At 36.7% G+C, this 24,966-nt stretch overlaps 1 protein-coding gene across 4 annotated transcripts in view; it reads left to right on the top strand.

Annotated features, from left to right (window-relative positions):
- CHRM3 (cholinergic receptor muscarinic 3) overlaps nt 1–24,396 on the top strand; it is a 257,302-nt gene extending 232,906 nt beyond the window's left edge. For 3 of the 4 annotated variants that reach the window (XM_068184973.1, XM_068184972.1, XM_068184974.1), the window contains one exon: nt 19,864–24,396. In XM_068184973.1, the coding sequence (XP_068041074.1) occupies nt 19,864–21,685 (1,822 nt within the window). In that variant the 3' untranslated portion in view covers nt 21,686–24,396. Of the gene's footprint in view, nt 1–4,896; nt 4,987–19,863 lie in introns of those variants that run through there. The other variant, XM_068184975.1, reaches the window with a different exon arrangement.
- The last annotated feature ends 570 nt before the right edge of the window (nt 24,397–24,966 follow it).

The raw sequence follows: 24,966 nt of genomic DNA, 5'->3' as shown, positions 1-24,966 counted from the left end.
TGATCCTCCAAAACCCTGGGACTTTGGAAAACCTCAGTTACATCTTGTTTTCTGAAGTTTGAAAGTTTTGGTTTTAATTATAGTCCAAATCTGAGAATAATATGAGTGACTATGAGATGCAGTTATGGGAGAATACTTGAATGCCATATACCACATTAATGATTTCTAAAAACATAGCAGTGTAATTAACATAACCTTATATCTGATTCTGCCACTGGACAGTATTCCCATATTGTCTCTAACGGTTTACTTCTGTGCATCAAGACAGAGTTTTCTGTTACACCTTTGGAGCATGGATGCTTTAATTCCTTTGGTGGCAATTTCTCTGATTCTTCAGGTGGATCAAAAATGAGTGCTATTGGATCAATTTTTCACTTTGGGCATGGATACCATTTAGAGGAAACACAAGGGAAACACACTCTCTTGTAATTCAGTTTGTTCTCCTGAATCTCCTATCGGCCTTTTAGGTCAGTACTGCAGTACTGCTTGATGGAAACAAAGTCTGATATTTGACACAAGCCTTTTAAAAAATAGATGTAGAAAAACTCTACTTGGAACAATTTCTAATAGGATCATGCCTGCACCCCACCAGAGGAACAGATAACTTCACATTTATAAGCCTTACAAAGAGAGCTAGCCAGAAAGCTTCAGGTAAGGAAATTTCCTCTGCTAAATGCATTATTCAGGAAATGGAAGCCTTTCTCTGGAATCTAGCAATTCTATTTACATCTTTAGTATGTAGAAGGGTGTAAATGTATTATGTAGACTAATTATTAATTAACTACTGATATTTTTAAAATTTAAATATTTAAAACATGTAATGACATTATAAAAGTAAAGTCTTTTGACACTAAAATAGTTTTACTACATTGTCGATACAAAAACCTGCTTGGATTCCAAATAAAATAAAATAGAAAAAAGCCCCAAACCTGTGTGAATTTGAACTATTGCCTTTTCATTCCAAGAAAAAAAAAAATAAAGGAAAACATTTCTTCTGAGAAAAAAGGATTTTCACATGCCCAGTTTTATTCATGGCTTGTCCTGAGCTGCTCCAAACATTCTATTGAATTAGTATTTTTAAGGTTTCTCTGCTGAAAGTCACCGGATTTTTTACCATTTTTTACACTGATAAGTCCATATGGTTTTTGCAGTTTCATTAAGAATGCCAGGAAAAACTCTGCACTTGGAAAGCTGTTTCTCAAACTATAGTTGTAGAAGTTCTGGTGCACTTTACCTTCCCTTTGCCTGAAGATATGCATTAATTATGGCCTCAGGGATACCTGGAAACCAAATTTAGTTTCACTGAGCTAAGAAAATTACAACTATCTTTAGATGTAGCCAGTATTTTTCCATAGTTCACAGAGCACTATTTTGAAGCTCTGCCATCAATCACAAAATTATATTTAAATTAGATTGTAGATTTCAAAAGCTTCAGTAGGAATAGGTAATACACAGTCAGAGAGAAAAATATTTTCCATGCTGAGATCTGGAAGCAGCTGGCAACTTCCTGTAAGTTTAAGGCATTCATTTCATTGGAGACATCAATTGCATTAGAGATGTAGGACCAATACCTTTCAGAGAAACTACTAAGATTATGAGGAGAGGTTTTCACAGAGTTTGGGAAAGCAGTTATTGATTTGATACGATTTGTTGAATACTCTGTATAGCATTAGTATATCTGGTCAGCCATGCAATGCCCAAGGAGATCAAGGGACCTCCACCAGGATTTGTGCACTGTTTGTGTAAGAAGCAGCTGTGTTTGGTTCAGGAGATCTCCTTCCATTTACTGTTTTAAGGAATGTGCCGTCACATTGTCAGGAGAGGATGTGGCACAGAGGAACACCTCCTTAACACGTAAATGTTGGCTGGACATTCACAGATGCTGATGCTGAAAGGGCAAAGTGATCCACAGACCATATTTGTTGTCAGGGCTGGTAAATGGTCAAAGTTTGGTCCTTAGCAAGAAGAATTAGCTTTTTCAATTCTTTTCTTAACAATTATGTTTTCCTTGTAGGATACTTCTCTAGTCCTTAACAAACTACAGGAGATTAAGGGAATAAAGCCCCAAAATAATAGCAGGAAAAATCTACCACATACAATCCTAAAAAAAACAAAAAGCATCTGTTGAATGAGATTAGGATCAGTTATGCCACAGGCTGGTGGAAATATGCTAGGTTATGAATGGTTTCATCATGGGTTTTTTTACCATTTGGGTATGTGGGATAGAGTGTTCATTTAGTCAGAGGAATAATCAGTATGTTACACCTTACTGTTGGGAGCTTTATATAATTTGCAACATTTGCAAAATTTGCAACATTTTACAAAACACTCAAATGAATGTCAGTTGTAGAAAATAGTTTCAGCAGAATTTATTTCCTTGGAATCTTAAAAGCATGTGAATAAAAACAACATGTGAATCAGATTAATTTTTGTTTTGTTTTAAAATTACATAGCATTATATTCAGGTTGCTTTATTTTTCAGGTTTATCAGTCATGACTAGGTGTGTGGTCTCTGCAGGTAACATGCTCTCTCCTGATAAACTAAGTAGACTTAGGCACATTAAATCCATGGTAGATTTAACCAGATATAAGAACATGCATGCGTGAAGAACACAGGCCAGCACAGGAGGTTTTTGTAGAGCTGAGCTGCACAGCACTGAGGAGATAAAGGTTTCCTAGTGGTCCAGGTGGTTTCCTACACTCAAGTGTCACCCATCTAATACCTGACACATAGTTCAGAATTAAACCATCTCTATTTGTCCAGTGGTGAATTGCTACAGAACTAGTTGTCCTCATCATTCTCTGACAGCAAAAAAAAAAAAAAAATCTTGTGGCTATATGCTACCAGTTCTTTTAGTGTAAAAGCAAAAATTTGTTTGTTGTGTATATCCCAAATTCACTCAGATCAAAGCTTACCTATAATGTCAAGTATCACCCAAGCATATAGAAAGTATACAGATAATTTTCTTTCTGCATAGTAAAAATGTGGAAAATACAGAAAACCATTTTGGTTCTTTATATGTTTTATGCAATTTTAATTCAGTTTAGTAATTAATTTTTTTAGAATCCATTCTATAATCTGCAGGTCTAAACTTCTGTCTGTAAAGACTTCTTTACAGACATACGTATTTGGAAATGGCTTCTTCATGTTGAGAGCATTTTGAGTGAAAACATTTTGAGTGAAAACACATTACTATCATCCAGACTTAATACTGTTTTTTCAGAAAACAAATACTTGAAAAATAATCCTTCTTTTATGCTTTCTGAACTTACTTAACTCTGTGAGTTATTAGAATATATCATAAATAAGAACATCATAAATAAGAACATTTTGCATAGATGGAAGTGAACTGAATTAAAAATAAGAGGTCAGTAACATTTTTAGAAAAGTCATATTAGCACAGAAATAAAGAAACTCTGACATTTGGGTATATTTAGAACAAGTTCAGGTGAAGATCTTACAGCAAACAGAAGAATAACATAATGCAAAAGAAATCAGGACTGTTTGTTATTTAAAAGCCTACATCAAAGTCTATTAAGGGCATGATAGTGCTCAGCAGCCAGGAAGTGAGGAATGTGAGTGGTCTAATAGAAGCCTCGTAAGGACAGAGAAGTCACTCCAAGAAGCTTTTGAGCTCATGGAACTGGCTGCTCCCAGAACCACTGGGAGTCTCCCATGCAACTCCCTTGGAGGTTAAATTTCAGGCTTTATTGGTTAGCAGGAGACAAATACACGAAGGGAAACCTGCTAAGTCCAATTTAAAAATTGCAGATTTATTAATCCAACTGATGTCAATCCTCTGCAATGCTGAATGATCTGAATTTCCCCTCTAGGTTTACTTGCACTATCTATGTCCTCTCCTGAAGATGAGCAAAGGGAGCAGAGTCAGGGTCCTGTTGAGTGGCTGTTCTAATTAGGTGCAATAGCAAGACCTGGGAAAAGTATCATTATACCACTTGGGTTTCTCAAATCAAATTCCATTTAGACATGCAAACTAGGGTTTGATATTTACCTGGCTTTAAGGAAAAGGTCAAATTAAATAGCTATTAGTTGTTTCCTATTAGCTTTAAGGATCTTATTCGAAAGGCATGAATATGTCTTGCAGAATAATTCAGTTGGGACTTGGACATAGTGATTAGGTAAATAAATGGGTTTTATACCCATTTATAAAAATAAGAGATTAAAGTGATTTACAGAATGGCACACCAGTGACTCCTTTTGAGAACAGAGCTGAGTGTAACCTGTTGACTTCTCTAACCATGTGATAATTCATGCACAAGGACTCTGTGCTTAAGTATATACAGGGGAAGATTTTTGAATGGGTCTTTTTTACTGGAAAGTATTGATTTATGAACTGGTTTTTACAACATCAAGGAAACAAAAATGTTTGCTGTTTGTGAAATTCTTTACATGTCAGAAGAAAAAAAAAGTATCTTCCTAAAGAAACAAAAACCTCATTGACATCCACTTTTAATATACAGCTCTTAGAGAATTAAGTTGTCTGAATTTGCTTGCATTTCACTTCTATCAATTCAAGTATACACTCCAGTGAAATTATTTAATGGAAAAATCTGCCTTGAAGTAACCTTCTAATAGAGAAATTACTCTTCTATAACTTCTTGGTTTTGCAAAAAGACATCCCTATTTAATACTGATGTAGATTTTTTGAAAAACAGTTATGAGTTAGGTTATATTGATGTGTATCAGACTGTGGAAAGAAAAAGTACTTGATGCAGCCATCCAAATGAATGACAAATATATATAAATGTACATATATATATATATATATATATATACAGTAAAGTGAAAGCCCCATTAATTCCTTCCTGAATAGGTACTAAATGAGGCATCCCAAACTCCTACCCAATGTTCCTGTGTATCAGATATCCCCAAATATTTTGTTAGCAATGTTGTTTTTCTCTCCACTTATGTGTTTGGGTTATGACTGGTGCTCCCTGCCTTTGACTAGGCCAGAGGAAGGCACTGTAAGTGTATTCTGCAATTTATTTACTTCAGGTACACCGCTTCCAGATTTGATTTCTTGTTCTTCTAATTAGCTTTATTTCTGGACATAAGTTTCAATGAATAAATGAAAAAAACTAGCAAATACTGGCAGTCTCAAATGAGCTCTGACCTGCTGTGTTGTGGGGGACTGTTAGTGGGAAGTTAAATTGTGATATTTCCTGCACAGGATCCCAACCCAGCAGTGCTCCTTTCCTTTCCTTTCCTTTCCTTTCCTTTCCTTTCCTTTCCTTTCCTTTCCTTTCCTTTCCTTTCCTTTCCTCTTTCCTCTTTCCTCTTTCCTCTTTCCTCTTTCCTCTTTCCTCTTTCCTCTTTCCTCTTTCCTCTTTCCTCTTTCCTCTTTCCTCTTTCCTCTTTCCTCTTTCCTCTTTCCTTTCCCCTTTCCTTTCCCCTTTCCTTTCCCCTTTCCCCTTTCCTTTCCCCTTTCCTTTCCCCTTTCCTTTCCCCTTTCCCCTTTCCTTTCCCCTTTCCTTTCCCCTTTCCTTTCCCCTTTCCTTTCCTTTTTCCCTTTCCCTTTCCCTGTCCCTTTCCCTTCCCTTCCCTCTCTATTTTCATTATTTCTTTCTTTACAAACTAAGACAAATGAGAAGCTTTGCAAATGTGCTTAAATTACTCAAATAGACAAGAAGTTCAAATTGCAAACAGTGTGTTGAAATAAACTCTGTGTGAAATCTTGCAGCATTGGAATTAAGGACAATATTTCAAATTATACTGGCATTTTTTATTTCCTAACTCTCAGATTTTTACAAGTAAAGCACACATTTTTATTTCACCTTCTCAGCAAAGCTTTTCCTCATTTTCTTGAAAGAAAAAAGTATTGGATAAGTAGAGAGACTCTAGTAAACCATTGATCCATCTAGACACTATCATTTGAAAATTATTTTTAGTAGTAAAAAATAGGTAGTACATTATGCCTTTCTGAAGAAGGTCACAAGAATGCAACAGTGAAAACTCATTTCTGCTGACGCTTTGTATCTCAGAAATTGTTTCCTCTGGTACACTAATGATTTTTTTTTTTTTTTGTCCTTGTCTGACACATTTTACCTCTACCTTGGCAGGAAAAGTCATTTCCTCCTGTGCGTAAATGAGTGATAGAGGACAGATGAAAGGGCAGAAATGTGCAAGTGTCATCAAACCCCTCATTTTTGATTTTTAATATGCTGCAGCTCTTGGTGTGGAGTGTTTCTCTTGCAGTTGAAAGCACAGCCAGCATGGGAATATTGATAGGTTTACATGAATCCTAAAGAGTCACAGCTTATTTGTATTCACTAATAATGTAGAGCTTGGAGGTTACTGCCTGCATGGATACATGTTCAGCTGGAAAAATGGTGAAGCAGCAGTAAGGATTAGTGAAAGGGATTGATGTGGACACAGAGACATTTGGAAAAGCAAGCTCAGGTCAAAAGAGGCTACAGTGAGATTTAAGTGTTAGTCTCTATTTCAAAAGCTCAGGCAAACATTAATACATATCCAAGCGACTGTGATTCCACACAGTCCCTCATGGATACATTTTGCCTTTTGAAAGTCTTACCAGTATTCTGGCAGCAATTAATACTCTGAAGTGTTAGTAGTTAAGTTAATATTACTTCTGTCAAAATCTTTGAATGCCTTTATTAATTTATAATTTATCAGTAACTTCAGCAGAAATGCAGGTAATTTTAATCTTCTGAAATTGGGCCACGTTTGCTGAGGTATGATTTTTGGATTTTTGAAAAAGCTGGAGACGCTGGATGCTAAATGCCAGTTCAAAGTCAACAGGTATTTTTCAGTGATGGATAAATATCCCAATGCTTTAATTTTCAATAATTATTTAGTTAGAAGATTTAGAAAATTTGGCATGCAGTATTGAGAATGGCAGAAAAATCCTGCACAATTTTGATGATAAATCCACAGTACAGCAAAAAAATCTAGAAAATCCTGCTGTGTGCTGTATTGATGATGTGCATAAATATAACAGCTCAGGTGCATTCCTACACTGCTTAAAGTTGCCTCTCTAGTGCTACCAGTACTAAATTGCAAGTGTTTGACCTCCTGAATATCAAGGTTTTCCAAATGTTAACACAACACTAACAAGTTCACTTTCCTAATAACATTGCACTATCCCTTGCCTTTAGTTCTCAATAAAATATGAATATTACTTCCAAGAAAAAAATATTAAAAAGCCATCTGGGATGTGGACTCCAGGTCTTTTGTGTTATTTCAGTATGGAGCCACTTGAGCAGCCAGCTTGTTTCCTTCCAGATGCCCTCTGCCCATGTATTTCAGGTGACACAGATAAATTCAGTGTATGTTCCTTGTGCCCACAGGTTTGCTGAAATACCATAAACTCCTCCACCTTCAGCAATCACTGCCTCCCTGGTAGCAAGGAGATGTTGCAGTTCCCAGCTACCACTATTGACTGATGTGAGGTTAAGCCTGGAAATGCATTCTTTTTCTCATCTGTCACTTTTAATGTCTAACTACTTTATTGAAGTTCAGTTCTCCCTGCCTCCTTTCTCCCATAAAATGGTACTGAATCAGAGAGGTCCCATGCAATGACTTCTTCAGGAGCAAGCATGGTGGATTTTCTTCATCTGCAGCAGCTGGGGTGGCAGAAAGCAGGACTTGACTCAGAAGCCCACGTGTTTATCTGCCATCACCTGACTGGCTCACAGCTTCCCTGGCTTTGCCGTAATTCCTGGTCTCTTTGGAAACTTGATTCTCTTTTTAGCTCTGTTCTTCATACTACCATAACAAGCATCTGCAATCAGATCTCAAGTCTCAGCTGAAATGGTATGAGATTGATGTAAGTGGGTGAGGGATTTATGTATTTATTTAAAAAAAAGTGTGGGTTTCCTGAAAGCCTGGGCGGCAGCATGGCTGCTTCCTTCTCTTCACTAAGATCATCACTGGCACTTTTGTTGTCAGACATAGGAGAAATAAGACATTGATTTGTTTATAATATATGCCAAAACAACTCCATGCACTTGTCTTGTTCTGATATAAAATTCTGATATTAACAGAACCTTTGGTCTTCTCTTCCTACTCTTTGAATCTGTATTTCTGCCATGACAAACAAAAATTTCAGTTCTTGAGAAAGTGGCATTTTTCCAGCCATTTTCAACCAATTCTTTCTCTTGAGTAATTAATTGTTGAAGATGATTTCTTCTGTAGAAGAGGGTTACAAGCCCCAGCTGTTCTTAACCTGTTCAGTCCATTTTACCTGTACTCGTCTCCTGACTATGTGTGGTTGTAATAGCTTTTCTCTTAGCCATAAGAGCACCATAGGAAGAGGGAGAACTGATTACAGGAAATTGCTGCTCCAAGTAATGGAAATGCCTTTTTCCTTCAAGTGCTTCTGTTGCTACTTTCAGTTACAAGAATTGTTATCCCAAAAGGAAGGATTGCCTGCATACCCCCCCTGCTTTACCTGCTGACTTCAGGTTCCCATAAAGACTTACAACATTAGGCCATCACACATCTTTGTATTGTATTTTATAATTTATGTCCCTTTTATCTTTATCTAGATTGGTTTTGTTTGTGCAGTGAAATTTCATGCAGGTGCTTTTAGTACCCAAGCATTCACAAGCATGTGCAGTTTATGCTGACCATTCTGCTCTTCTCCTGGTACCCCTGCCCTGGATGCAAACCCTAGCCACACCTCATTCTCTCCAAAGGACATGCCCTGGCCCACAGGACAGTGTCTTAAGAACATAGTGACACTGCAGTACCCTTACATTCTTGCTGAATACAAGGATCCAGCTCACAAGTCCTGCAAACTGGGAATACTGAGTTTGAAACACCTCTGAGAGCTGTTGCTCAGGTCATGCAGGAGAAAAAAAGACAAAGCCCGCACTTATCAAAACCTTTTTATAGCAAGCCTTTAATCCTGCAAGAAATGGGGCAAGAAGGTACCAATAGCAGCAAATGAGGTTTAAATTTGTCCTCTTCTCTAATGTCCACCAGTAGAAATCCAAAATTGTTTTATCTTCTCTGGAGTTTGTCCATGGATTGCTGCAGATACTTACCTAATTAAGACTACTCAGTCCTAGGAGCTTTTACCCACATGTATCCCTGTACGACTGCCAAGAAAGATTAAAAGAGCAACAAACAAAATACCATCCTGAGTGGCAACTAAATACAGAATTATTTTCTGATTCTAAAAAATAATTGGTCAGATAGACCCACAGCAGCCTAGAAGTACAGCTCCATGGCAAATCAAAGCATTAAAGTGGGGCAGCTGGAAGACTCAGATGAATGGAAGGAAATAATGCAGCATTATTTCTTCTTTTTTGAAGCAATGGGACTTTGTGAAAAAAATGTGCAGCATGTATCCCTACTCTTAGTTCAAGCATTAAAATATTTCTGACCTTTTAGAGCAGGAGATATTTTTTCCAGGTACAGATTCTCTTTCTTCTAGCTTTCTACTTCCTTTCTGAAAATAGCATATTATATTTGCCCATCCTATGAGCAACCCTTTCAAAGCCAGGAGAAATATTTTCCTTCTAATTTTTGTAGGACTCCTGTTATTAAGTCTTTTGTTGCTTATCCTAGACTGTAATGGGTTTACAAAATGCAGGCTTTATAGGCTTGAAAGGGAAAATGCAAAAAGTTCATGAGTCCACTCTACCTTCTTATTTTAGAAGCAAAATCATGTTACTTAGATAGCAACCTTTACAGCTAATGTAATTATATCTCCATGTCTTTCTACTTGCCATGCACAGAATGCCCAGATCCTCAGAAACAGAAACAAGAAGGGACTGCAAAGTACCATGACTGTGTTAGCTAGATAGTGAATAGACAACTTGTAGTGTAATAGATGAAAATATAATTGCTGAATTTAAAAATTAGTTTTTTTGTTGATGGAATCATCCTAAAATTTTAGAATCATGTAGACAAAACTCTTCAAAGATAAGTTCAAGATCCTTCACTTTACAAAGTTGCATATACGAAAGTTGAGGAATGCCTGTGATTTACTAAATTCAGCTTTGCACTACCCTTTCAAGGGAAGGTGATACTATTTTAAAGATCTGCATACATCACTCCTCCTGTAGTGTATAGAGATCCTGAGACAGAATTAGGAATAGATTGACTCCCACATTTAACTTTCTTAAGCTTGAGTCCTTCATTTTCCCTCCTCAGCCTTATGCCTCTTTTACTACAAAACTCCTAAAACCATCAGACAAGAGGGTCTTAAAGAAATCAATACTCTGTGGTGTAACTGCAGTGAATTGCTGGAGCAGATCCATTTTGCACACAGAATAAAATCACTGCCTTGTGAATGTGTATTCTCTATACTGGCACTGATTTTTTAAAACTGTAGTTCAAAACCTTCAAATTATAGGGATGCATCTCAAATGGGCAGAAAAGGAGATAGTCAAGCAAACCTAGTTAAATCTTAGAAGGAAGAGGACCCTGTCATGAGGGCTACCAACAGGCATGTAGTCATTTAGAATAACTAAAAATTATTTTTTCCTTAGTGCCTCCTCCCTCTCTGTCAAGTCTGTTTTCATTGGAGATGTCTCCATTTAGTGACATGCCCACCTGGGCACATCTTTGCTCTGTAACTCAAAAGAACAGTCAAAAGAAACCCACAAGCTCTGCAAACAAAGCCTAAAAAAGGAGCATAGCATTGGAGCATTATTTGATTACTTGTCTGTATCTCACTAAAGAACAATTGCTTGCATGCATTAAAATCCACAGTGCCTGCCACCATCGATTTCCCAGACACTTTACAAATTCCTGGCAGCGTGCATAAAGAGAGTTGAAGTTTGGAATGGGCCATTTTGATTAATCTACAGAATTCCACTAGGGCTTGCAGATGTGTCTATTCCAACAGGGAAGAAAAAAAAAGAATTTAAGTTAAACTACATCAGGGAACACAGTTTTCTGCAATTTGGCTGCTAGTTTGATTGAGACCAGTACTTGAATGACATGCATTTACTTTATCTGCTGTCCCTATCAAGGAATAGATATAATTTGGTTTGTAATTTCTATGTATAAAACAAAGGCTTTATGAGAGACTGGTTAAGATTTTGTTGCCAAGTCCAGACTTTTGCTTCTGAATAACTATTGTGCCACCTAGTGAGTGTTAAACTGCACTTTTAAATAGATGGAGAGATTGACTTTAAGCATTCTGGTGCATAAAGAAACATGTATCTTCCCTTTTTTCTTGATTATTTACCAAGATGTTTCACTAAGGTAAAAAATATTCCATTTCAACTGTAAAATAGCATATCGTTAGCAAGTGTTTTAAAGAAATATAATACATAAAAAGGATGCACACAGAACTCTTTACCTCCCCAGCAATAAATCCATTCCAATAAATAACTAGCACAATTCATAAGCTTATCAGTGTGAAAAGATATCCCCAAATCTCAGATTACAAGAATTTCCATTTTGTAAAACAAATAAATAAATACACTGAAAATGTTATTTTCTGACCGACTGTGATAACTTGGCACCAAGAAAAAATGCTTTAACACATTATTATTATGATTGCATGCTTTAAGGCATTATTTAGACAAAATAATAAGCAGTGTTTCATATTAAAATCATAGCATTCTGACACAAAGTTTCTCATAAAATTTCCTTTTCCATATAAATAGTTTGTGTGCAAAAAGCTATGTAGATTTCATTAGCCAGTAGGTTGTTCTTAGTGATTTCTCTTCTCTAGCTGAAACCTCATAACAGGGTTGTGAGGTTTTTTTCTTTCACTTTTTAAATAAACCATCTGTCCTGTGTGGGAGTATTGGGTTTGCCACAGTAGATAGCAGTAATATTTCAATCACCAAAGCCAATAACAGTAAATTTCCCTTAATAGAGAATTTCCTAGCATTTTTCAAGTCACTTTACTGCATCTTATGTTAAGTTGACACACTATCCATCATGAATAAATGCCAAAGTAGATAGTCTGCTCTTTTAATACTTGCATGCAGTGCCATAGTTACAGTAGAAAACCCAGTGGTCAGCAATAGTTCAATCTAGAAACCTTCAGATTCTCTGACACTCCAAGGAAGTTCAAATTCATGTTGTTTAACACATTTAAATGATGTATGTTGGAGATCTTTCATATAACAGGACCTGAGTCCAGGTAAACATGACATCATATCCAGACTTGGATAGCTCTATGCCAGACCTTGATGGTAACCCAAATATTTTTATAATTTTCCCTCAATGAACAATGGAATGGAGTTCATCTTCTTTCAGCACTTTTTGTTACAAAATATCTGAGATTCAGCTCTAAGCTGAGAGAAAATGAAGTGAGTTTCTGAAGGTAAAAAACATATTGTTTTGAAAAGCAGAAAATCTGTGGTTTGAGGGGCCTTTTCTACAATGTTGTTGTTGTTGTTGTTATTGTTGTTGTTTGGGCTATTTCTTTTCCCACCATGGTAAAGATTTCCAGAAAAAACTATTTTCAATTTCCTGGTTTCAAGGCTTGACAGATATTTTGTCATTTCATTTACTTCTTGCAGATAAATGACATTGAAAAGATTGTGTCAGGTGTCATGTGAGCTGATTTAGAGCTCAGTTTCCAGGCTCTCTGAATTCTTTGATACTTAAAAAGTGTTTGTATGGTGTTCTGGTTTACTCTGGAGGTGTATTGTGTAGCAAGCAAACAGAAAAAGCAAAAGTTTATTTCTTTTTAAGGCATAATCAATTGATTACTTCATTTTAAAGCAGTACCATTTAAGATAGTAAAGAGGTCTGCCTATGAGGTTTGTTGTTCAATGTGAAGGTTCTTAATGGCTAATATTGACATTAAATATGGAATTTAAATGCATGCAAGTATTACTAAAAGTAGGGCAGGATTAGAAATATAATAACTTCTTTTTGCTTTATCTAGAATTTATAACAAGCTCTTCTCAATATCGATATGATCAAACATGATTATTTTTATAGAGGACAATGTGATTTCAGTAAAAGAGGAGAAATCACTTACAATACTTGATTCTTTTTTTCTCTTTAGACACTATTTTTCCATGTTGATTCAAGGTATTCTAGCATTTAACAGCATCTGTGAGAATGATATAATTAAGCCTAAGAGTTCCCAATATTTTATTTCACATAGTGAACATTTTAATGTGACTTTAAATATCTCATTGGGAGGATTATCTGTGGAGTCAATGGACAGTGTTTCATAAAGAGAGCTGAAATCTAGATCACAACTCTGATCCAGCATTATACTAATTAACAAAATATTAATAAATCCTGGGTTAAAAAGTGCATACATATTAAAATAGTGAAACAAAGTCTCTAAGATGAACAGGTTTTATTCAAAGGAAAAAATATGCACTTCTCACAAATAGAGGAGATAATTGAATGGCATGTATTCTTCTTTCACTTAAATCTAATACAATATTTATATTCAGTGTAGTAATAAGCCCTCTTTCCAAACCTTCCTGTCCCCAAAGTCAGAGTCAAAGTTTGCAAAGTCAGTTTGCAGTGGTTTGCTCAAAGTGAGTAAAACTCTCAGTATTTGTAATTCTTATGAACTTCAGGCTGCATGTCTGTTTCCTCCAATATCAATTAGACAGATAGGGTGTAATTCTAATAAAGCTCACTGAAACTGCATGGAATTTAAATAATTTCATCTCTTTAAAGAATTGTACCTCATAGATTTAACTGAGCTGATAGTCAATATTTACTGCAATCTTAATTAGGCAAGACTTGATTTGCTCTGGTTTTCAAGAATTTGAAAACTCTAGACATGTCCAAGCTCAGGCTTTTGAAGATTTCACTTTGTTCTGTAAGAATTGTTTTGACAATAACCACTAAGTGTATTTGTCCAAGAAAGGCAAGTGCCCTTCCTTTGGCAAGCCTGATGCCACTAGATGTGAGAAACCTGCACTGCCCTGAGGCCTGTCACAGGTGAGATTAGTAGCTCATTTCTGAAACATCTGGGAATCATTTTAGAGGATTTCAAGATAGGATTATTTTGAAACTGAAATTCATGGTGTGAATGAGTATTGGGTCATGGAGTAAATAAATAATAAATAGTACAGAAACACCAGTAAATCTGTGAAAATCACTGTCCTTTAACTATGCAGACTAGGATGTATGTTTGTTATAGATGGCATATTTGTAAAAAACTATATGCAAGAGAATTATACAGGTTGTATAATAAATTCAATCTTTGATGTAAGTCTTAAGTGAAAGAGATCAGAAATGCATATCTGGATTTTTTGCACAGATGCAACATCTGAAATTTTTCTTCTCTGGTCCTAATGGCAACACAGTATTTATTCTTATTTTTGAGGCCATATAAATAAGCAGATATTTCCACTGAAGTCACTGGCCATTAAAAAACTTTCAAAGTTGCATTTCTAGCATAATATAAAAACCCTCAGTGAAGAGTTCATACTACAAGAAGTAAAGTGTTTGGAAGAGCAAATTCTGTAAAAGCAAACAGTTTAAGCAATCACATCCCCAGAGGATGTGGCAGGTACAGCTGCCAATGGGATATGGCAGGGCAATGTGAACATAAGTCTCAGTCCTAGTGAAGGAGATGGTAGATGTTTGGCAAAAGCTAATTGGCAAATTAAGGCACAGAAGAGGCTCTTGCCACGGCCCAGCTTTAGAGTGTATTTCCTGGCTGTGCCAGGTGCACAGACTCAGGTGCTCCCAGTCTGCCATCCTTAGGTGTCCCAGCAGGAACACTTGAGGTAGCATCCATCCCCTTGCCTCTGCCCCCCAGGAGGGATGCTCCTTTCCTCTGACTGCAAGGCAGCAAGGGAGATGGATCAGGTAGCTCTGTGCTATGCATTAGGTTCTCTATACACTCTTCAAAGTAATGAAAATGATCCATATGGTTAGAGAAATTAGTTCCTAATTTGCTCATCCTAGACTTACACTAGCAGCAGAAACAGAGTAAGCAAATAATGAGCAAATCTAATTCATAATTCTCAAAAGTGATTTTAAAGCACTGGCATTTAATTGAGGTGTATTTAGAAAACAAAATATATTTATGAATGCAAAATGGAAGAGTTTGGGTTGAAGTGTTACTAGGATATGTTTGACTGAACATTATCTATGTCAAGCTGATAGCTAATTAGTGAAAGATATAGTCTTCCCTTATAACAATATTTAGAATAATGTGACAAAATTATGTGTATATGTAGCTGCAGTTTTAAGTGTGTATATAGACATAAGTGTATATTTTTATACATATACTTTCATCTGCAGCTCTATATGCATATATTCATCACACTGTATGTGGTATACATTTGTATGTAGACATACTTACATGTATATGCACATATATATATAAGTATATGACAATCAGTCATTTGTTTGTACCTCCTGTGAATGTGCAAGGCAGTGGCTAGGATTTTTTCTGATGTGCTTGATTTCTATGGTTCTGTATTCATATTCTTTAAAGAAGCTAAAATATATTTAGTGTAATATATTTAATATAAGTGTAATTTAGTCATGGTAAATCTGAGGTCATGTTTGCTGATAATTACACCGTGCTTCCTGTTGCCACATGAACATTCATATGGAATCCTGTACTTTGTGCTACACTAATGTAAATTGGTATGAGCTACTATAAATATAGAACTGCGGATTCTTTCATCTTCTATTACAAGCTTTTAAAATTCTTTATTGTATTTTGAAAAAATACACTGTATTTTGATGAAAAAAAAAAACTCTGTGTGTTTTGAAAAATTGTTATTCATGATCTTGCTAATAATCTTAGAAAAACCTTGTAATCCAAATGTATATTTTTATTTTACCAAATAATAGTTTTGGAACAAAGTATATGTGCCAGTTTAGGTAACTGTATTAAGCATTCTGAAGGCTTCCTTTCTGTGTGTTAGAAAAGACTTTTATACATCACTGCATGGAGCTCTCTGCTGTTTAGGCTAATGTGTATATAAGAGCAGTGCAGAAGAAAATGGAAAAATAAGGTAAGCAATTTTCTTGTCTGTGTAAACAGATGCAATGTGAAATACTTCAGCCATAAAGGCTTGCTAGTTTTGAGCTCACAGCCAAGCCCATAGATTGCCATCTCACTTCCCAGAAAATCCTTCTTAGAGCCCTTTAAAGACAGCAAGAAAAGTAGACTTCTTGAATAGGAAGGTTTAAAGAAAAGAAAAAAAAATTGGTAAAATATGGTGTATTCACAAAAGCGTTTAAATCTGAAATAAGCAGAGAGAAATTAAATGCACTGAAAATGTGTGACAGAACTGTTACTACTGTTTATTCTATTTTACTTTCTATTTATGGCAATGTGCAATAAATTAGACTAGTCAAAATGTCAGGGTTTTAAATCTGGGTTATACCCATTTATTTAAATCATTGACCATTTTTATAGATGCTTTCTCCTACCCTTCCATCGGTCTTAGTGGGATATCAAATACATCACTCCCTCTGGCTGGGCAGAGAGCAGGGGTGTGCCGGATAGATGTGTATGAAAGTCTATATAGCCATTGCCTGTATTGGGCCTACACTTTTCCTGAATAATCCTGGGAAGTGTACACTGTGTCTGATGATCTCTGGCCTGTACTTTTCATAAGATCCTATTAAAAAGCAAAAACAAGAACAAAAAAACTCAAACCCACAGGGTATACCATTACTATGGTCTCAGGTAAGTAATTATATATTCTTAGGCTAAAAGAAGTTTTCTTTGATATTCCCTGCCTTGAAATTGTAATGCAGTGTATCGTACCAATGATTTGTAAATTCTTATCATGGTATGTAAACCTATAATCATTTCACAGTTTGGTATGTTTGCCTCACTCAAGCAGTGCTGCACTGTTTGTTTTACTGGTATGTGCGGCTGCTTTCCCACGTGGTCACACATCATTCTGTCAGAGCTTGGCTTGCTGAGCAGGTCTGGCGGCTGCACTGCGAATCCCACTGTCATCTTGTCAAACCCAGGACGCTCTTTCCCTGCAGCACTTATACAGATAGCAGAAACTGCATGGCAGCTTTGGAAGATGATGGATAATGTAGCTTGCCTTGGTTTCCTAAAGGCAAGAAAATCCAAATGTGCTGATCTGGTATGTTGTCGTGGTGCTGGTAGTGGTAGTGATATTTTCTTTTTTCTGTGCAGATGAACATATGGATAATACATTTTTTTATTGAATTAAATGGTTCCATTACAGGAGCTTGTAGAAGAGGCAGAATAACAAAAGGCTGTACTAATCATCCTACTGGCACTTCCATTTTATCAAATAGTGCAGTCAATGCAAGTTTAGGGTTCCTGCTAATCCCTGCGGAGTTTAAAAAATTAGATTGCATTGGAAAGCAGGAGACAGATGGTGGGTTGTTCCCAGTTTCTCCTTTTCCTCAGTTACTGGACTGCTAAGGACTGTTCAGGTTTTCATTGAAACAATAGCTTAGAGAAACTACTTTGAAGTCTAGACATTAAAGAACTGACCTGAGAAAGAAAGGTTTGGTTCCAACACTTCTTCAGTGTCTGAAAGACTACAGCTGAATTATGATGATCCCAGGACTCCTCATGATGAGTCTTTTGAATCATGGCATTTCTGAAAGGATTTATCATTACATTTCCATTGGAACTCAATTTCAAAGTCTACAGTTAAATATAATTCACAATTAGTTTGTGGACTTAGTGATAGATAGTGTGGGATTTACATATTAATTTTGCAAGATTATTTGTATCTCTTATCTCTTATGGTATTTGTTTTGGACTTCCAAGGCTAACACTCAGATTAGCTCATGGTTGTGTTATACACTGAAAATGGGAACTACTACCTAACTGTTAACTATTTTTATTTCTTAGTAATACTGTTGTTTTTTACCATCACTTCTAAGTGATTTTTTTTTAATTCTATCCATTTTAGTGGAAGTTTGATCTCCTTTATCAATATATTCTTCCTGATCTTTTCTTGTGTGTTAGAAGATGCCAGCTTGTCTTTTTTTATGAAAAAGCAGCATAATGATATTGCCATCTAAATGTACCTCAGACTTCTCATCCAATACTTGACTGGATTGGCTGTTGCCCTACAGAGGTTTTAGAAACTTACGGCTGCAGAGCGGATGCATTCTGGCTTTCATCCTCTGCTCTCTGTCCCTAGTGTGAGTGAAGAAAGGTCTGCACCCTATAACATTAATAATTTCTGGCATATATTTAGCAAATATCATTATTTGAGATCTCTCTCATACTATTCTGGTTTTGACCTCAACCTGTCTGACAGCACTGGAAAAAAATGCCTGCTTCCGAAATAAAACATTGCAGCAAGGATGGTTTCCAGCAGTCCTGTCTTACCATTTTTCTTTTTAGAAGTTGAGCTGCTCTGAGTTTTCAATCATTCTGTCAGGAAAAGACTTAACATTTAACTGTGTGATTTACCAGAGCAATATTTATTCATTATTATTGTGTTCATATTCTGAGTTATACAATGATGAATGCATTAAAAGTGGGTTGAATTAGATTATAATATGGCATCTTCATTGTGACCTTCTGTTCCTATTAATAAAAAGATACAATAAGACCTCCTTTACACTAGATATTGAAATAGGGGATAGGTTTGTGTTAGTTATCCTGCATGAGAGAAGGAAAGGCATTGCTGATCTATTTACTGCATATGTCAAAGAAACTGCACCATTTAAAGTCCCAAAGTGTCTTATACCTTCGTAACAAAAGCAAGTACAGTTCAAAGGAAAGCAGAATTTAGAAATTAATTAGAAAGACAGAACCAAACCCTCCTCCTTTGGGTAAATATTTTTATGTAAAATCAGTGTCTTGTGATACTCATTATTATCTCGTGCCATTATAAATTGACTCTGGAAGGACTCACATTTAGAAAACAAACAAACATTGACAGCATATTTTCCTCAATGATTACAGTCAGTGATGGACTTTTTTAGCTGAATTTTTTCTTCTTGATAATATAATTCATTTATTACTAGGGATCCAGTCAGCTGACTAGAGAAGCTGAGAAATAAGAGAATTGCAAGTTCCTATTCTGAGCATGTTTTCATTTTATGTTAGTACTTGGGGAAAAGGATTAAAGCTTAATTATGAATCCCTTTCATGCTTTTTTCTGCTATTTTCCTAAAGTGTTTAGTGATTGCTTTGACATACATTTGCCAAAGGTTTCTTTCCTGACTCTAGAGACCATAATTTAAAAGGAACTTTTACCATGTTTTGCCCCCAGAGAAATTTTGAAGTCATTAGATGTGCAAAATCCTAAGTCCAAGTACAAAAATATGCATGAAAAAAATGAATAGTGGCACGTGCAAAAGGTGCTAATGAGAGCTTTTACCACTTTTATCAGATAACAGAAAGGTAGTTGAAAATGGGAAGAGTTTTGCAGCCTCACAGGTTAGAGTAGCTTGACGCAGTGAAATTATGCTGGCTTGTATCTCCATAATTTAAGGAAAGGCAGAACAATATTTTTGTTTGTCATCAACTATAGCTGGAGGCAGCAGAGAGGCTGTGGCTCTATTTTGCTAGAGCCAAGATAGCACTGGGGACTAGTGTTGATTGGAACTTGGAAGATTTGTGGCTTCATATGATTGCAACTTAATTTTTAAAGGCTCCAGGATTTTTGAGATTTTGAGTTCAGGACAGATCTTGCAGGGCGTGTTTTAATTCAGAGTTCAGGGGCATTTTAATACTACTGTGCATTCAAATTCTCCTGGGATTTTGGTTCTTCTGTAATTGAATGTTTATAAGGAAACACAAATGTATCACTACAGAGAGCTCAGAGTAATTACAGTCTGGAAACTTAGTGCTATCATATACAGGTTTGACTTGAAATGTGTCTCAGGCAGCTTGGCTTTTTAATGGCATCTGTCAAAGTGCTAAAATGATTTTATGTACGAGGATGATTATTTAACATCTTCACCTGTTCACTTGATTTTTGTTTGGTTTTTCTTTTCTGCAGACTGTGTCAGAGAGCCACAATGATCATGCATAATAACAGTTCATCCTCGCCCCTTTTACCAAATGTGAGCTTCTTCTGGAAGAGAGAGTCACATGGACCGGGACTCCTTGATGAAGCAGCTTCACTCATCGGCAGCTATGATTTCCCTCAGACCACAGAGAGTTTTCCTTTCTCCACTGTGGAATCAACAAACATGACCCTAAATGCCACAAGCAAAGACCCTCTGGGTGGACACACTGTCTGGCAAGTAGTTTTGATTGCTTTCCTCACTGGGATCCTTGCACTGGTGACCATCATAGGAAACATCTTAGTGATTGTTGCATTTAAGGTTAACAAACAACTGAAAACAGTCAACAACTACTTCTTGTTGAGCCTTGCTTGTGCAGATTTGATCATCGGTGTTCTTTCTATGAATCTTTATACCACATACATCATCATGGACCACTGGGCTTTGGGAAGCTTGGCCTGTGATCTTTGGCTCTCCATTGACTATGTCGCCAGTAATGCCTCTGTCATGAATCTCCTTGTGATAAGTTTTGACAGGTATTTTTCCATCACTAGGCCACTGACATACAGAGCCAAACGAACAACCAAAAGGGCTGGGGTAATGATTGGCTTAGCATGGATCGTCTCTTTTGTTCTTTGGGCCCCTGCCATCTTGTTTTGGCAGTATTTTGTTGGGGAGAGGACTGTGCCTCCTGATGAATGTTTCATCCAGTTTCTAAGTGAACCTATCATCACTTTTGGGACTGCCATAGCTGCCTTTTATTTGCCAGTCACCATTATGAGTATTTTGTATTGGAGGATATACAAGGAGACGGAGAAACGCACCAAAGAGTTAGCAGGGCTACAGGCTTCGGGCAGTGAAGCAGAGGCAGCACGCTTTGTGCACCAGACAGGCAGCTCCCGGAGCTGCAGCAGCTACGAGCTGCAACGGCAGAACATGAAACGCTCTGCCCGAAAGAAATACAGACGCTGCCACTTCTGGCTCACAATGAAGAGCTGGGAACCCAGCACAGATCAGGGGGACCAAGAGCATAGCAGCAGTGACAGCTGGAACAACAATGATGCTGCTGCCTCCCTTGAAAATTCAGCCTCCTCTGATGAAGAAGACATTGCTGCAGAGACCAGAGCCATCTATTCAATTGTGCTGAAGCTTCCTGGTCACAGTGCTATCCTCAATTCCACAAAACTACCCTCCTCAGAAGATTTGCATGAGTCAGGGGATGAACTGCAGAAATCCGACACAGAATCGAAGGAAAAGAAACCTAAAAAATTGCACCCTCCCAAAGGTGTTCAGGATGGTGGAAATTTCCAAAAGAGCTTTACTAAGCTTCCAATTGAACCAGAATCAGAAGAGACAACCACAGCTTCTGATGGCATCTCATCAGTCACCAAGACATCGACAGCCCTGCCCTTGTCATTTAAGGAAGCAACCCTGGCAAAAAAGTTTGCCTTGAAGACCAGAAGTCAGATCACAAAACGAAAACGAATGTCACTTATCAAAGAAAAGAAAGCAGCACAGACACTCAGTGCCATTTTGTTTGCCTTCATCATTACCTGGACCCCATATAACATCATGGTCCTGGTGAACACCTTTTGCAGCTGTATCCCCAAAACTTTCTGGCACCTGGGGTATTGGCTTTGCTACATCAATAGCACAGTGAACCCCATGTGCTATGCACTGTGTAACAAAACATTCAGAAACACTTTCAAGATGCTGCTGCTGTGCCAGTGTGACAAACGAAAACGACGCAAACAGCAGTATCAGCAAAGGCAGTCCGTCATTTTTCATAAGCGGATCCCTAGGGAGGCTTCATAGAATAGTATTTTTTAAACAAATACAAACATAACGAAGCAGGGATGTGATGGGATGGGACAGGATGGGATGGGATAGGACAGAACAGGATGGCATGGGACAGGGCAGGATGGGCAAGATAGTAGGGGATGAGACAGGATGGGTTGGGGTGGGAACGTGGTTCCCGGGTGCTGATTCTATGATTTAAACATTAAGACATGAAAGCAGCTGCCAGGATTATTTATCCTTTCAATAAATCCAGTTTAATATAAAAGTCAATCCACATTCAGCAAAAACTAAGAAACTTCAACATTTTTACTAAGGAGTGAAAGATTTAATAAAGTTTTCCTACGAATTTGCCAGAAGCTGTATAGCAATTATAAACCCATTACTGATCTGCCCAGCTCTTTGATTATAATCAATTCTGGAATCTCAGGTAAGCACATCTAGCTAGCCCAACTTTTCTTTTTCCAAGGAATCCAACAAGTTTCAATTCAATTTACATACAGATGTAGCAAGCTGAAACAGGCTTATGAAATTATTTGAGACACTGTATACGTTGAAAAATTGCCTCTTGTTGTCCTGGTAGTGCTTCCCGTTTACTTCTCTTCTGATATATTGTTAATTGTACCCCTGGTTCCTGATTTCTGAGTATCTATGTGTGCAACTGATGTTATATGTGTGTGTGTGAGTGTGTATGCATGCATAGCATACATTCACACCTCTGAAATACACATATACCAGGAAAGAGGTGACCTATTCATTTTAGGTTTTACAGGGCCTCTAATCATGATTACATGTGATTGAAACTTTTTAAAAGTCCTAAAATCATGTTATAAGTATATAGCTCATTATTTGCCACCTGAAATTCAAGTTTATGTCTGGAACCAAAACATGGTGTCCACATTTCAAACTGAGAAAATGAAAACATAGCCTGTGAGTTTACAGAGTTTTATCATTGGGTACTTGCCCAGTAAAACCTTAATCCTGAGCACAGAGTCTGTCCTCAAGTGATCATGCCTCTTTAAAAGATACAAAGGGGAAAGGAATTAAACGCTACATTCAGGGAAGAGCGTGAAGCTATCTTGGCAGGACATAGGATGATGAGAACCCATATCTGGGCTGCACAGTACCAATGCTGAAAGGGAGCTGCTCAGGAGCCAGGTAGGTGCAACCATAAGCAGCAGCTCCATGTCCTGCTGGGGAGGCTGTGCTGCTGTTTAAGCATACATGGTTCCTGCAACACCTTGTCCTGAGCTGTACCGTGGGGATGCACTACCCTTCTCAGAGCCAGCTCAGATCCTGTGTGCAGTATCTCTATGGTTTCCGATGAAAGTTCAAGTTGTAATTTTCTGACAGAAGTTGGTGGAGCCCCACTGTTTCCACTGTCTGCCCAGGTGATCTTCAGATGCAAGTGATTTGTCTCAAAGAAATGCTTTATTTTTGCATGTGAAGGATGCTCACTAAAAAGTGTTTGTTTTCCACAACCTGTTTTAAAAATCATCAGGAGAAGTGCACCTAAATCCGTTTGACACTAGGTTATTCGGTGGTGTGAAAAATGTGATATTGCCAATTTGTAACCTGGCAATTTTTGATAAAGACAATTTTAAAAGGGCTTTAATATTTATAGTTTAGACATGACCAGTATTTCCTGGTATTTGTGAGGTGGTCTGCACCAAACATGATTTATATAAGTCAGAGGTCCCCTGGGGAAAGGATTGTACTTTAAACTGTTGCTCTAAATCTGATTTAGTTACATGTTGAAAGATTATTTTGTATTCTCCTCTGAGCTGACCAAAACTTTTTTTTTATTGCTTAGACTCTTATTTTGCTGAAAATAAAACAAGTATCTTATTTTACAAAGGGGCATCAGTGTTGTGAACACAGAACTGATGTTAAAGCTGCTTTTGTATTCAGTGTGAGATGGTGTTTACAGATGATTTTGACAACAGTGGAAATATATTAAATGGTGTCTGTGTATCTGAACTATTTAATTTTGTGTTATGTTCATATAAAGAAATATTTATACATATTTCACCGAATGTTTTATTTAATGTTGATAAATATTGCTCTTCAGTCTTCAGCTGTAGTGTCCTTTTAAAGTGATTCATAAAGGTCTGCTTGAGAAATGAATAGATTATACCTAGCTTTCTTGTCATTAAAACAAATTCTCTTTTGTATGAGTTGTTTAAAATGTCTACCCTAAAGTAATCTCATAAATTATATTAAACTCTACTGCAAGTACAATTCTAGTACAAAAAAGAAAAAAGTTAAAGCTTCATCTATGTCACAATTGCATTTTGAACTAAAGATACCAGAATTGCTTTGCTGGTTTGCTAACCACACACAAAGCACCCATGTTGCAAAGAAAATTAATTACCTTTATTTATAGAAAGAAGCATATATTTGAAATATATTCATTACTCAAGTTGACCTAAAAATGTTTTACCATTTAAATATATATCTATATATATATATATTGCCATATTATTATATTCTGATATCTAGAGTAGTGCTGTGCCCCTAATACACAAAATGTGAGAGCATGTAAGGAAGCCGGAGTTCATCGGGGGATTTATGGTATATTAGTATTGATTTTAAAAAGGGAAACTATTATTTTTATTGACGTTAAGCTTCCTTGAAAGCGTCTGTCACCACTGTTTACATAATAGGAAGAGTTAAATCCTTGGATTGTTCTAACAGAGAAATAAACAACCTGTCTTTTGATGTGTGAACAGGCTTTAAAATGTTATTTACAGGCATCATGAAACGTGTATGTATACACATATTGTAGCATAGATCAATTTAGTTGTTATTTATTTAATGGAATATGCACTATAAAATATTAAGAATTTGGCTGTGTTACAAGTACGGTGGGCATCAATTTAATTTGTATTTTATATGTTGCTGTATTTGCTTTAAACCCATACACACACAAAAATTTTAGCTGTATGCACTAGTGGATATATTATTTATGATCACAGGTGCACATAATAGGTTGCAGAAGAAGAACAATGCAAGACCAATGACACAGAATTAATTTTAGGAAGTACAATGGTGTAATATTTCATCTGAGGAAAATTAAGTCAGCAACACAGTAGAAAGCATAATTCTTATGGTAGACAAACAGCTCAGTCCCATTAACTCTCCACACAGCTCTGAAAGCTGGCTTTTCAGAGACCAGTCTCTGTTAATTGCAATAATACAGGATTAGACTCCATATGAAAAGGACCAAAAAGTCAGAAGCGATAGCCAGACAGGAGCCAATGGGTAGTCTGGAGAAAGCTTTGTAAAATAGACCCCAA

This window comes from Anomalospiza imberbis, chromosome 3 (assembly GCF_031753505.1).
Source record: "Anomalospiza imberbis isolate Cuckoo-Finch-1a 21T00152 chromosome 3, ASM3175350v1, whole genome shotgun sequence".
NCBI classification, from domain to species: domain Eukaryota; kingdom Metazoa; phylum Chordata; class Aves; order Passeriformes; family Viduidae; genus Anomalospiza; species Anomalospiza imberbis.
This window is presented reverse-complemented; position numbering and strand designations above follow the sequence as displayed.